At 39.9% G+C, this 15653-nt stretch overlaps 1 protein-coding gene across 1 annotated transcript; it reads right to left on the reverse strand.

Moving 5' to 3' along the window:
- Positions 1–377: 377 nt before the first annotated feature.
- On the reverse strand, positions 378–1863 carry LOC308296142 (zinc finger protein ZIC 2-A-like; the record flags this gene model as incomplete). Its single annotated transcript, XM_080739296.1, has 3 exons — positions 378–554; positions 742–905; positions 1026–1863. The coding sequence occupies 3 exons, from the start codon at positions 1861–1863 to the stop codon at positions 378–380; spliced, it is 1179 nt and encodes a 392-aa protein (XP_080595422.1).
- Between the last annotated feature and the right edge of the window lie 13790 nt (positions 1864–15653).

The following is a 15653-nucleotide window of genomic DNA, read 5'->3' on the forward strand; positions in this document are numbered from 1 at the left end:
TGCAAGAGAAGCAAACAAGAACAGATGAATTCAGTAAATTCCTTTTATTTACACTGTGAATCATAATACAGTTACAAAAATATATATATATATAACAATGCTCTGTCACAACATGCTTGGCCAAAATTTGGACTCTATAGCTAATAATACTGACAACAGAACATTATAAAACACACTATGGTTATTTTTTTACATGGCTTATTGGAAATAATTGCTATCAACACCGCGTGAAGCATCCGTTTGGCTGAAGAAGTCTGCCTCTCCAGTGTAAAAAATAAATAAGGCTTTTGTCTGCATTTGGCGCAGCAGTCGTCACTCCTAATTGTCTCTGGGTTCCGAGAATCACTTGCGCTGTCCTTCCCTTCGCTGGTGTCGTTTCAGACGTACCATTCACTGAAGTTGGCTCCATGAAAACTACTGAGCACCACAGAATCTGGTGACATTTCGCCATGCGTGTCCGAACCCGGGGACACCGTGGGAGTGGAAGAATCGTAGCCACTGCTGGCCGCCGGAGAAGCATCAGAGATTGACCTCGAGGACGTGGAGTCGTGAAGCTATGTGAAAGAATGAAGGAAGTCGGATTAGTTTATTTGTACACAATCAGAGTTAAATGAACACTGAGGTTCAGCAGTGGAGCCCTGTTCAATACATCAGTCCCGTTAAGTCTAAGTTGTCTTACGGAACAACCGTGCGTAATGATGAAACTTGTGCGTAAAAGAGCAAAAAAAAAAGCTTGTTTACCTTCATGTGTTTTCGGAGGGAGCTGGGATGGGTGTAGGAATTGTCACACATCTTGCACACATAGGGCTTTTCAGACGAATGAACATGCATGTGTTTCTTGCGGTCACTGCTGTTGGCGAAGCGTCTCTCACAGCTGAAGTAGTCACACACAAACGGTTTTTCCCCTGAGACAGAAACACAGAACATTAGAATCATGCAGCAAGCTCAACATTTATATGAATGACCAAATATGCATCCAAAATATATTGCATTAAACAATGAGGCTGCATCAGAACTGTGCTCACCTGTATGCGTTCGCTTGTGTATCTTGAGGTTCTCCGAGCGGGCGAACACTTTGCAGCAGCCGGGGAACGGGCATGCGAACGGCTTCTCCCCGGTGTGCGTGCGGATGTGGTTGACCAGCTTGTATTTGGCCTTGAAGGGCTTGGTTTCACGCGGGCATTCCTCCCAGCTGCACACATGTCTGCTATGTTCCGGACCCCCCACATGCTCCACCGAGACGTGCGCGACCAGCTCGTGCATGGTGCCGTAGGTCTGGCCGCAGATCCTCTGGTCGCTCTGCTCTGGGTCGATCCACTTGCACACCATCTCCTGCTTGATGCACTGTTGCCAGGTGTAGCGGAAGAAGGTCTCGGGGTGGTGGTGGGCCATGCCTGTCCCCATGTTGGCCACACCGTACTGGCAATAAGGGTCGCCTCTCGCTCCATGGTGGAACTGTTCTCCCACTCCGGCGAGCCTGCCTCCAAGTGCTTGCTCGTGGTGACCGGGATACATGAGGTGCCCGTGGCCCTGGGCGTCTGCGCCAGTGTGGTGGTGCTGCTGCAGAGAGCCCGCCATGGTCCTGAAGAGGTGTTGCTGGTGGACCTGGTGGTCACCAGCCGGTCCCGCTGCATGGGACTCGCCCACAAAGCCACGGTGGTTCCTCATCAGGAAATCCCGAGCGGAGCTCGCGTATGAGGCCGCGTACGATGTGCCCTGGGCCGCAAACGCTGCTGCGCTGTGGTCCTGGGGGGAGATCATGTGGTGCTCGGGGCTGAGTGTGAAGGCAGGCGCGGCACCCATGTGAAGCGGCATGTTAAAATCCATGAAGACGCCGGACTCTCTGTCCATCTGGTGTTGCATTGTCTCGTGAATCGTAGGCCTACTTCAAATACCGAGGTTAGTTTAAGCTGTAGGCCTACTGTAAACCGCGCCTTACGCAGCACAAAGCTGTCGCAATATAAAAACTCGAATAAAAAAGGTAAAAGCAGGTGTCAAGTCCAAATCAAGATGTTACTCAAGTTTACTAGATCAAATCAAGGCAAGACAAAACACAGTGTGCCTCAGAGAATACTCTTCAGTTCAGTTGTGTGTATATCTGTCTATGCTTGAGTAATTAACTAACTTCTTGGACCTCTGTCCTCTCCTTTTACAACAAACGGGGGTCCCACAGACGTGTCTGATTGGTCATGCCCACAAATGCCCTGTGTCTGTGAGAGCCAATAAGGTATGTGTACTATGTTATTAGCATAGAACTCCGCCCAGTGTGACTTTGGAGGACAGGGAAAGTAGCCTCATGACCTGAAAAAGCCCTGGGCAAGAACTATTTTACATTTCAGCGGCAACACAAATTTATCAGGACTTCTTTAGTCTACTGAAAACCATTTAAATTGTGTAACTGTTAAGGCATTAATGTATAGACTAGCTACTACAAACAATAACAATATACTTAATATAGCCTATGAAATTAGGAACAATTTCTAGGCTCTTTTAAAGAAAAGGTCAGCAAATAAATGCAAGGTTTTACAAAGTTGGGAATGTGTGTGATTGTTTTGAGTCACACACTAGGCTACTTAGTTGCAAGTTATTAATCAAAGTTGCAATGTTTTGTAGGCATATATACGTAGCCTATAAACAGGGGTCCCTCGCAAAACATATATCTGGTATAGGCTATCTGGTAGGGCCATACTTAGGCTATTTTCTAAACTTTCCCTTCATAAGATTCTTTGCGACTTTTTATTTGTCATTCGGGACATATTAAGGATACAACATCAACTGAGTTTGGTTTTGTTGCAATTTGTTGCACCCATTTTTGCATAAAATCCCTGGACTAACAAGCAAAACGTAAGGTGTTAACAATGCATTGTGTCCAATATCTCTACTTATTAACATGCACGCCCATGTTGACATGCACAACACATGCATGTTTATCCCCCGTGGCATATTGATGCATATTGATGCCACGGGGGATGTTCAGCTCATGGCAGTGCTGGTTTTGGAAGAATCTCAGACAGGCAATGGAATGAGAGAAACATTCCATTCCATCCATATGATAATAACCCACTTTTAGAATGCTAAACCTGACCATCAGACAGTGAGTGTGCATGTTAACATGGGTGAGCGTGTTAATAGGTAGACATTGGACACAATGCATTGTTAACACCTTTTGTTTAGTTTGTTGGGAAATCTTCAGATTGGGCTGAAGGCGGTTAGGGTTACGGTTCCCATCTCTTTCTTTAAGAAGCTTAGATGTGCTAAAATATGTTTATAATCAATGCATGCAATATCTTTCTGAAACTTTACTTTCCCATGATGCTACACAGTAAAAATGATTATTTTGTACTGGTTAGGAAGTGGTTTGAAGCAACGGTTTTGGTCAAATTAGTAATCTTAGAACACAAATGATGATACATACAGGGGAATTACCCATCTAAAATACACATGATGAAACATACAGGGGAAAAAACCCTTTACTTGTACAGTTTGTGGTAGAGGCTGCGGTCAAATTAGTCATCTAAAAACACATAAACGCTTTACATATATGGTTTGTGGCAAAGGCTATATTAACAAAGGTAATCTGAATAGACACATGAGGAGTCATACAGGGGGACAATAAATATATTGATTTGAGGATTGATACCTCTCTGCAAACCCTGTCCTTACAGGACAGTTATCAAACTACATGTGGTTCACCTCCTTTAACTATTTAAGTTGTTTACTTTCCCCACAATAACTGTGGGGCTTGACTGTATTACTATGTACATGGCATACGGCACCAAGGCAGAACTGCCAGTAAAAGTGAAGACTGGCCAATCAGACAACCAATGAATAACTGTGGCCAAACATTGTAATTTGTTCTGTTTTAAAGTAAACTAAACAATTTAGGAGCAATGCTGTTGTGCAGACTTTTATTCTTTTGAACTGTGCAGACTTTTATTCTTTTGAATGTCACTCTGTTAAACAGGATGTTCACTTTGTTGAATTAATTATTGGATTAGTTATTAATTAATTATCCTGTCAATGATGTGAAAGTATAGTGAGTTTTTTAGATGGTTAGGCGTTTGGCTCTGTTTCGTTAAACAATATAACAGCAAACCCAGTCAAACTGGGTACTCATGGTTGAGTTTATAATGTATCTATGTTTTGTTTAATTATACTATATGTGCAACATAAAGTGCTAAACATTGCAGCAATCAAATACCAAGGACTATAGACCATATAGGACTACATACAATAAATTAAATTGGAAGAGATGAAAAAAAAGCTATAACCTGGAACACTGTAGATTTGAAGTTCTAATTGTTTAGTTTTTTGTTTCATTTCAAATAATTAGCCTACATGCTTTACATATAAATAGCCTATAAGTGCGAAAGTTTGTGTGACCAGACAGGACATTATGCGCTTTGTCATGGACTCCCACATCTAATTGTGTTGACCTATAGCCTATACATTAGGCTACACACAATTTGAGGCTGCCAGTTGAATATGTTTTGCTTACAAATAGTTAGAATATAATTACACTTTTCTATTGCAACCTATTTAAAACTTGTAGAATATTTGTCTGTTTTATATTACAGTAATATAGGTTTATTGTCCCCCTGTATGACTGTGTGTCTATTCAGATTACCGTTGCCACAAACCATGCATGCAAAGGGTTTGTGTGTTTTTAGATGACTAATTTGACCACAGCATCTGCCACAAACTGTACAAATGTGTGTTTTAAGATTACTAATTTTACCAAAACCTTTTCCACAAACAACTTCCTAACCAGTACAAAATACATACCTTTACTTTTTTAGTTTCAGAAATATTGAATGCATTGATTATAAACGTATTTTACATCCACACTTCTTAAACTAAGGGATGAGATCCCCCCCAACAACATGGTAAACTAAGATGTGTTTGGTTTCTGTATCTGATTTAATACATCTTGTATTTTAATAAGCTTTCTTCGTTCAGAGCCTTAGACTAAATATATGATCTGCTGCTTCATGAATCTATGGCCTGATATTAGATGCAGTCATCAAAGTCTACTTTAACATATAACCCGGTTAGACAATAGCGGTTGGGAGACTCTTATGTTCAACTAACTCAAGTTACTGTACATTGTCATTGACTATTATATTTAAAAGGCTACTTTCACATTGCTTTATGAAAACAAATGCATAATTTACAAAGGATGGTAAAGTTCTCATTTCAAAACAGCAATGTCATTTCACCAAGTATTTACAGGTTTTCCTATGTGCACATACTGTCTGCATTGACCCTCACAGCATGTTTAGAATATAGGCATATTTAGGCCTAGATGTGTCCTATCTGGACATAAAAGTCTATACCATTTGCATTGCAACTGACCTCTACCTGGACATGGTGTGTATGTGGGAAGTGGTGTGATCTACATTAACATTGATGCAATGTGGGCCTTAATGTTGATATACTTACTAAGGTTATCCAACTATTGAATACACAATGTTGATTATACACCAACCAAAATTAAAATTGTTATTGTGAGTGACTCTAATCAAATTCAATGAGATTATTATTTCACGAAAGATCAGACATGCATTATAACGCAATAAAACCAATAGATGTTGTAGTTTACAGAGTATTGTAGTATGGATGAGGGGTCTAGTGTACACAATATTTAACCTGCTAAGATCTTTGTTATTTAGTCACAGTAGTAGGCTACACAGAGCTGGATTTTTCTGAAGCTAGACATTTGCTAGACATTGTTTTGTGCGGTTGGGGCTTGCAGCCACATGAAGCTGGATATTTCGGCAACAAAGCTGGATATTATATTTAAGCCGGAGAAATAAGTGACAACATTGAAAAATGTCCGATTCACTGGATCCGTATAGACATGGTACCCGGATATCTCTTAAGACTTTACTGTGTGTGTGTGTGTGTGTGTGTGTGTGTGTGCTTGTCCCCCTAGTCGAGGTCTGAGTCTGTGGATATCTGTGGCTAGTGGTTCAACCTTTCCAGGCTGTAACCCTACCAGAAGAATCATATTGGAACTGGGGATTCCCCACCCTGACAGCCCATATGGTTTACATAATAATCTTATTTTACATTTTATTTTACAGTTTACATTTTTATTTCATCAAATGTAAACATTTGTATTTAACCCTTAAGTGCTGTTCGGGTCATTTTGACCCGTTTTACATTTTCATTTGGAAAAAAAAGGTAGAAGTTAAAAATGTTTCCACCTGAAACTCACTGGCCTTAAAGATTCTTCTGAGATGAACATGTAAAAAATATATTTTTGCACTACACCCATGCTACACCCCCCTCATATTTTTTGAACCTTAAGTGCTGTTCGGGTCATTTTGACCCGGAAGCACAGAAATACACAGTATTATGCCAAAACACAGACACACAGTCACCCCCACTTCTAACACCCCCCTTCCGAAGCCCCATTCTGAACCCTCCCCCCCTTCTTATAAGCATGAGCAATATTGCCCAGTATTAAATGAAGTGTTTTTTTTTACATGGATTTCAGCTAAATCAGTAAAAACGCCTAGCTCTTTCAGTGTTTAATGTGATATAGCAAAGCAAAAATGCAAACATTTACCAAATATATCATATGAATTGTTTGGTATTGAGTCAAAGTCAATGTATCATGATGATTTGTTAAGTTAAAATTTATATTAGTGTTGTTTTTTTTAAACCAAATATCCACCGGGTCAAAATGACCCGAACAGAACGAAGGTGTAGTGAATCTGAACAGAACTTAAGGGTTAAGGATTTTCCCTGTTGAAATAAATTACAACAGAGAATGAGTTTTGACTGCACACATTTTATTCATGTTCATTCAATTCCAGCAAACAGAATTAGCAATTCAGTGAAACAAAATCATGTCATTTGATATTAGTTCCACCTATGGTTGTGCAAAACAATTCATGTTTCTTTCATTTTTAACAAAAATAAAAAAGACCTCGTTATATAAACATGTTGAATTAATTGAACAAGAACTTATTTTACCTGTTCTGGCCCACATGTTTAGGGCAATCTACCACCGTCAAACTAAAACAAAAGGCCTGCGTCACTGTCTCCAAAGGTTATTTCTTTAAATGTTTCCTGTAACGGAAACATATAGTGCTTAGTGCTTTAAATAACTATTTTGAGAATTACACAATTTTAATTGCCAAGCTCAGTTTGTGTCCTGGTAAAATTCACACATGGAATTATCTTCTACAAGATATACAAGTGTATTGTCAATTGTACACCCTTTTATAAAATAAACTTCAGATCAATATGTATATGCACATTGTGTTTCTGTAGGTAGGTGGCTCTTCCCCACACATATCCATATTTAGAGACAGACAGACAGCTCCATCCACCAGCTACATCTGATCTCACGACTTGACGCTTAATATAATGTGAAGCATACACATATTTATAGATCTAGAATCTAGATAATGTCAAAATCTACAATTGAGCTGCCTGATATAGGATACCACTTCCCTTCTCTGAGTTTGTATTCAATTATAGAACCTTAAGTAGTTAAACTCCTTATGTGTGTATACTGAATCAGTACAGGACTCAGTGGGCTGCTGTTGTGTGTCTGCCACTGCAGTGGAGCGGAAGCGAGGACCAGAGCTCATCCCACAGTCGCTTCTTGATCTTCGCACTCCTGAACATGTGCTCTTTGCGCTTCACCAGGACATCCACCACTGAATGGTACAGCTGCTGGTACTCTGCCACGCTGCGGCCGTGGATCAGCAGGCCTGGAGCATCTGAGGCAACACTTATAAGTGTCTCCCGTCCAGGGGAAGAGATCCGGGGCCTAATGCAGCATTCTGGCAGGACAGCAGCATTCTGGGTGAATCGTGTCTCCAGAGGCTCATTAAAGTCACCCAGACTCTCCTGCTCTGCATGCTTGATTGGTGGTGGTTTGTTCAGTCTGAATAGCAGGCCTGGATCATCTGCACATTCTGGGGCAACACTTTCAGGTTTCTCCCGTTCAGGGGAAGAGACGTGGGGGCAGAGACAGCATTCTGGCAGGACATCGGGATTCTGGATTAATGGCGTCATCAGGGACCTGGATTAAAAAACAAAACGGTATTAATGCATGTAAGTAACACACATAAGTCCTGAATTGTTTAAAATGTACAAATGGTACCAAATGGACCCATGTGGGTTTATTTGCTTCCATTTGTGCATTTTCAGAGTTAAAACAACACAGATGAGTGCAGATTGGCAGATCAAAATGGGGGTTCTTGAAGACAAGGCGTAAGAATCATCGGTTGCATTAAACTCACCCAATGGTTAGCTGGTGTTGAACGCATTAGCCTCTGTGATGATGTTCTGGTTAAAGACCTGCAGAAATTAAATCTAGTACTGCTGGTCATGATAACAAACTGTAAGTTGTCCTCTGTCTGGATAGCAAGCTGTACGATGTCCTCTGTCTGGATAACAAGCTGTAAGGTGTCCTCTGTCTGGATAACAAGCTGTAAGATGTCCTGTGTCTTGATAACAAACTGTAAGGTGTCCTCTCTGTGCTCTGTCTTCAGGTGTTGTGATGCTTTGCAGATTGGTGGTCTACTTATAGCCCACAATGGGTGTGAGGTTTGTATCACCCTCTATCAAGGAGCCAATTGGAGAAGAGAACCCCATGCTGGTTAAAATGCTAATCACACTTGATAATGGCCACTGATTGTCTGACGTTGAATAGATCACCTGGTTTCGGCAAAACTACACAAACATCACATGAATGCCATTCATTGTCCTTGAACAAAATGACCAGGAATGAAATATATGTATAATGTATAATACAATATGAACAACATAGTCATGCACATTGCACTAAACATCAGTTGAAACAAACTCAGAATATCTCAAATGAAAAATGTGTACCAATCAGATATAGATATATTGCCTCGTTAATAGTCCAATAGTGATAAGGCTATTACTTTTGTCTAAGTTTGATTCCACCAAGGTTAAGTTTTTAATTGGTGCCTGATATTAAAATAATAATAATAATAATCATCAAGTAGCACTTGATGTTTTTGTTTGGTGCCTGATAATTAAAAAAGTAAAACTCCACAAGTCACTTACTGAATGTAAATGTGAAAAGGTGTTAATGTTAAAGCAATAGTATTGACAACATTTGACCAATGAATGAGAAGATACTTAATATGATAGTTAGGTGGTTTGAAGTTTGACCACAACAAGTAACATTCAATGATTCTTTTAAGGACGGTTGACTAATACAGTGTATTTTAGGCACACTGCAGATATTTGTCCTTGTTTGTGTTATGATACTTGACGCAGTTCTACATTCTAACAGATTGGATAATGTGACCAATATATCCTACTTGTGTCTTGATTTTTTGGGCCAATAGCCTGGGCATTAAAACATCTGTTTAGTAACAGCTGAGATGTACTACGATGTCACACTATGAGCCCAAAATATGTAAGTAACACACATAAGTCCTGAATTGGTTATAATGTACAAATGGTACCAAATGGACCCATGTGGGTTTATTTGCTTCCATTTTTGCACTCTCAGAGTTAAAACAACACAGAGGAGTGCAGATTGGCAGATCAAAATGGGTGTTCTTGAAGAGAGACACACTATGAGCCCAAAATACCAAGCATGTGTCCTTCACAACACCAGGTTGTATTGTTCTGAAGGAATTTAGAGCATGTACACAATACGTTTCTATAGGAACTTGAATGTCATTGAATGTGTCTTAATGACTCTGCTTGAATAACAATATGGAGATGAGAGACTCTCTTTCACACATGGGGACAGAGTTGTTTAACATGTAAATGACAACACTATGCATAATCAATAGCAGGGACTTTTACAAAGTCAAAAACTGTTTGATAAGTGGTCCCCCATTACTTTTGTAAATCAGATAGTCGGAGGCGACAACAGTCACACTTGTGGGGGAGAACTGTCTTGAGGGCCCTTACCCCTTCTATCCACTGCATGCTGTGTGGTTTGTTATTGTGCACCTAACCCACTTACTGTAGAGTGTGTGTGTGTGTGTGTGTGTGTGTGTGTGTGTGTGTGTGTGTGTGTGTGTGTGTGTGTGTATAAAGTGTGGTTTTGAAGTGTAGTGTAATGGTTTGATCTCTCATCCCCCTACAGTCGATTGTAGTTTTGCTGTGAATATATAGTGATATTATGCCCTTTTCACGTTTTTAATATTAAACTGTGATTTATAAAATACTGAATTAAACTGAAATCTTCTATTGAAAACGTGATATTTTATAGTGTGATTTAAAATAAATGTACTTGATTATTCTTGATAAGCACGTCTCTGCTCCCCTCATTTTACAAATGAACCTGTATTGCTACTCATGTGGTTATTTTAGCACTTTATTCCTTGGGCGAAACTCCCAAAGGGGCGTTGTCGATGTTATTACTATGTTATAAATCTGCCATGGTTACATAAAGTTAACCTGATTATTTCACCTTTAGTGATACAATGTTTAAAAAAAAAGGCTTCTGTAGATTAGACTTCCACTGTTAGATCTGATCTGGACCTGGTCTCCTCTCCACCACACAAGGGTTAATAATGAGAACATATAGGAATGTCCCTTCTTCTTCAGGATTAGAGATTCCTGCTTTGACTGCAGCTTTAAAATGTTTATATTGATATGTGCTTCTATATTACTAAGATTGTTGAAACCTGTTGACACTGTACATATATTCACTTTATGGATTGTATGTCCCATACACTTTGGAATGCAATAACACACATTGTACTGTACTTTAGGATATACAAATGTGTTGGTGTGTCCAAAAACACAAATTACTGCTTTTTTGCTTTAGGGCAGAATAGGCTTTCATTACCCTTTCACCTTCATCGTTTATATTGTACTTTCTAAGGTCAGAGGTACTTGATAACTTCTGTGTTCCATAGCTTCTTATATTGTCAACCTTAACAACTGATACTGTTACTTGGCCAATTAAACATAGTATTTAATATAGTATTTTTGTCATAGATAATGTTGTTACCACTTTTGTAGAGGGTTGCATAGAGCATGTCTGGGGAGGAACGAGGTGTGGAGGACAGTATGTTAGATTGTGATTGGTGGAGAGAAGGTTCTATTGTTGTCTTTGGCCAATCATTCAGAGCAGTTTAGTGTTTTCACCCCAGACTCTCTAGTATAAGAAGAGTTGGTCTGTGTCATTTCTCCACAAGTCTTCCAGGATATCAATCATTTCGGTTCAGGATAAGATGAACTCTCTCAAACTCAACCCTGCTGAACAGGAGGAAAACAAAGACCTTGGTATGTTACTTACTCTACCCTCCTTTTCACCCCTGTTGGTTTCCCTAAATATCATTTTTATACAATCTTACATGTTCTTTCATTGTAATTTGACCTGTAGCATGTTGTAGATTAGATGGAGGTAATTTATCTCATGCACCACAGTTCATCAACATAATTAAAGTGGTTTTAGAATTACTGATGTCTGACCTACCACTTAAGGCATACATTTTAGGGCATGCAATGTTACGGTAAGTCATAGTTAGGTACTTGAAAACACAATGTTAGGTGAGGGTTATTTATTTATTTATACAATGCCACAATATGAGCTATAATGGAAGCCCTTGTGATATTAAAAGTCTGATTACTTAAAATTGTGTGCTATTTTATCGTGAACATGAGGACCAATTATATGAGGTTGAAAAGTATATATTATATATAGGTGGAAAAGTGATGAAGTCGTCCTTTAAACATGTCCATGAAGTCTAAACAATCTTTCCTTGTCTTTGTTTCCAATCCAGTGTTGCATCATCAGTCTGGCCTCCCTGTCCTACCAGAGGCGAATGAAAAGATGAAGTTGGCTAAGCCAAAACAACACTGCTGTGATCAGTGTGGAAAACAATTTCTTAGCATCTCCAATCTTAAAATACACCAGAGAATTCACACATGGGAGAAACCCTATGGGTGTGATGAGTGTGGACAACACTTCTCTAGATTGTTCGGTCTGAAAAGTCACCAGAGAATTCACACTGGAGAGAAACCCTATGGATGTGATCAGTGTGGACAACACTTCTCTAGATTGTTCGGTCTGAAAAGTCACCAGAAAATCCATACTGGAGAGAAACCCTATGGATGTGATAATTGCGGAAAACACTTCTCTAAAACGTCCAGCCTTGCAAGCCACCAGAGAATTCACACTGGAGAGAAACCCTATGGATGTGATCTGTGTGGAAAACACTTCTCTGAAATGTCCCACCTTAAAAGTCACAAGAGAGTTCACACTGGAGAAAAACCCTATGGATGTGATCTGTGTGGAAAACACTTCTCTGAAATGTCCCGCCTTAAAAGCCACCGGAGTATTCACACCGGAGAGAAACCCTATGGATGTGATGAGTGTGGACAACACTTCTCTTTCATGTCCAGCCTTAAACGCCACCAGATAATTCACACTGGAGAGAAACCCTATGGATGTGATCAGTGTGGACAACGGTTCTCTTTAATGCATAACCTTAAAAGCCACCAGAGAATTCACACTGGAGAAAAACCATATGGATGTGATCTGTGTGGAAAACACTTCTCTCAAATGTCCATCCTTAAAACACACCAGAGGATCCACACTGGAGAGAACCCCTATGGATGTGATCAGTGTGGCAAACACTTCTCTCAAATGTCCATCCTTAAAACACACCAGAGGATCCACACTGGAGAGAAACCATATGGATGTGATCAGTGTGGACAACACTTCTCTCAATTGGCCCATCTTAAAACGCACCAGAGAAAAAAAAAACATCACACATGAGAGAACCCCTTTCATTGTGGTGTTATGGATTAATTAAATTCACACAGATGTACACATACCTGACCGAAAACATTGTGAGCAAACTCATATGAAAGATGCATCTGATTTGTGTGAACAGTAGGACAACAGCTTATCTGCCGAGTGTGAAGAACATCGGCACATCATCATATTAAGCAGTGTTGGGTATCGTTAAATTTGGAAGTAACTCTTTAGGTTGCTGTCGTTACTGACTTCAAAAACTAATCTGCTATGTTACTCCGCTACCCAATGAGAATTGTAACTTAACGATTTACTTTTTCTTTTACCGACCATTAAAACCCACCTGCACGGAAGTTTGGTAAACATAAAAAATACAAAAGAATGCAGCCTCCTTTAGCTCATGTTTCCTCTTCAAAAGACTGACGCTCCCCTGCGTTAAACTGTACAGTACCTCGGCCGACATTGCGGACGGGGGATGTATGGCCACGGACGACATTCGCGGCCATACAGAGACAAACAAACCAACAATTAAAAGAAATTGGATGTCTATTGTATGTATTTTTGATGGAGAATTCAAATATGATATTATTTTTTTGATAAGATAACTCTAACCTGCATCAATTTGTATTTTTAAATTGCTAATTGTACCCTATCCATCTAATTTCAATTACACATATATACCTACCTACCCCTATACCAACAACATCTATAAACTATCTAAAACTCCATGAGCGCACTCATATGAAAGAATGATTTGTGTAAGCAGTAAGACTACGGCTTGCATAGATTGGGTGAGAATAGTTATCACATCAACATAACAAACAAAGTCTACCATGTACAGTACCTTCCCTGTTATGAACACATTACATGTATTATGAGCATATTGATTCTATGTTTTAATTATACCGTATTGTTTTTGTGGAACAGGTCCCACTAACATTTGTTGCAGATGTAAATGAACACATCAACATATTTTTTTCTTCTCAATATTATTCTTTTCCATGTAATTTAACCTGTAGCTTTGATGTAGATTAGATTCAGATATTTCTTGTTCTTTGCATTATTGATAGTGTACTAGTTTGAACTGAACTATATTTAATCCCACGGTTCTATTGTTATTAGGGCATCCTTTAGGTTCTTTAGTGAGAGAACATTATTACTTTATTGCTTTGTTAAATGTAAATATTGGTTCGTACAGGTTGTGCAGTCACAAATAAAGACAAACATTCAAGTCAATAGGTGTTTTTGAGCTTTTGTTTATATGGGTATGGTGTGTGTGTGTGTGTGTGTGTGTGTGTGTGTGTGTGTGTGTGTGTGTGTGTGTGTGTGTGTGTGTGTGTGTGTGTGTGGTAATATCAGTCAACCACAGGACATACCCTTTGGAAGGCAATAACACACCTTGTAATGTCCTTTGGGATGTACAGATATGTTGGTGTGTTACTGCACATGGTGTAGGGCAGAATATGCGTTTCATTATGTCACCTTAATGTTTTTTATTCTAGCATTATAACTATAATTGTATATGCCATGTATATGCCATACATATGTAGCACCCAGCCATGAACCAGCGATAACAGCCCTGCTAATCGGGCTCAGCCCTATTAGCACGACTGGTTGTGCGTTGGACTGGCGAGTGGGAGTCCCGGGTCACTACATCTGATTGTAGTGATGCACAGGAGCGGGAATCGAACACCACTCTCCCACTTGCCAGTCCGACACCCAAACCACTGTGCCAATAGAGCTGAGCTCGATTGGCAGGGCGTTTGCGGGTCGGTTTATTGGCTGGGGCTACAATCACCCCCTTGGTCTTTCGAAGCGCGTCCTCGCGCTTCACACTTCACGCCGCGGACCACCGCACACGACGTCCCTCATGTCCCTCACGCAAGGATATCACGCTCCTCATCCTGCCGACAACGCCAGATTGTAGTGATGCGCAGGAGCAGGAATCGAACACCACTCCCACTCGCCAGTCCAACGCACAACCAGTCGTGCTAATAGGGCTGAGCCCGATTAGCAGGGCTGTTGTCGCTGGTTCATGGCTGGTACTAACTGTGGGGGCTACACATAGATTATAATGCAATGTAAGGTTATAATGTGTTAAAGATAGTTATAGGGTGCATAGTATTACAACGGAGGAACAACCGTTCGCTAAGTTCATTCATTCCTTTTAAACATTATTTTTTGGGAAATTCTAAGATGGTGTGTGTGTGTGTGTGTGTGTGTGTGTGTGTGTGTGTGTGTGTGTGTGTGTGTGTGTGTGTGTGTGTATTGTAAATCATACACAAGACTAGGCCTACATGCTTGACGAATTATGCTGTAGGTTTTCCTTCCATTTATAAAAACAATGGAGATCTTTGAAGAGTCTAGCAAACGGTTGCTCCTCCATAGAACACCAGCTTCTATTGTTCTGAAGAAAAGAGCAAGAGTAAAGGCATTTCTAAAGTAATTGTGAAATTCCATTTGGTTGACATGCAAATAGGTTAAATGACGATCACATGTTAATTAATGAGCACATTATCATGTCACACACCTGAGTGTTGCATATTACCTCACAACAATAGAAGCTGGTGTCTATCAGTCTGTAGGGTTTACAGGTTTAAAACCAGGTCAGATATTCTTCATCAGTAGATTAAAATATATCCATAGGCCTACAATATTATATATTAAAATATCTGTGTGTGTGTGTGTGTGTGTGTGTGTGTGTGTGTGTGTGTGTGTGTGTCTGTGTGTGTGTGTGTGTGTGTGTGTGTGTGTGCGCGCGCTCATGCACTATATCAACTTAGCAATACTCACCATTATTTGGAGTTAGTTGTAAACTGTTGATAGTTAAATTATTATGTATTGTTCTGAAGGAATTTAGAGCATTGTGTACACAATACATTTCTATAGGAACTTGAATGTCATTGAATGTGTCTTAATGGCTCTG

The sequence above is a fragment of the Nannobrachium achirus genome, assembly GCF_963921795.1.
Source record: "Nannobrachium achirus genome assembly, chromosome: 2".
Lineage (NCBI taxonomy): Eukaryota > Metazoa > Chordata > Actinopteri > Myctophiformes > Myctophidae > Nannobrachium > Nannobrachium achirus.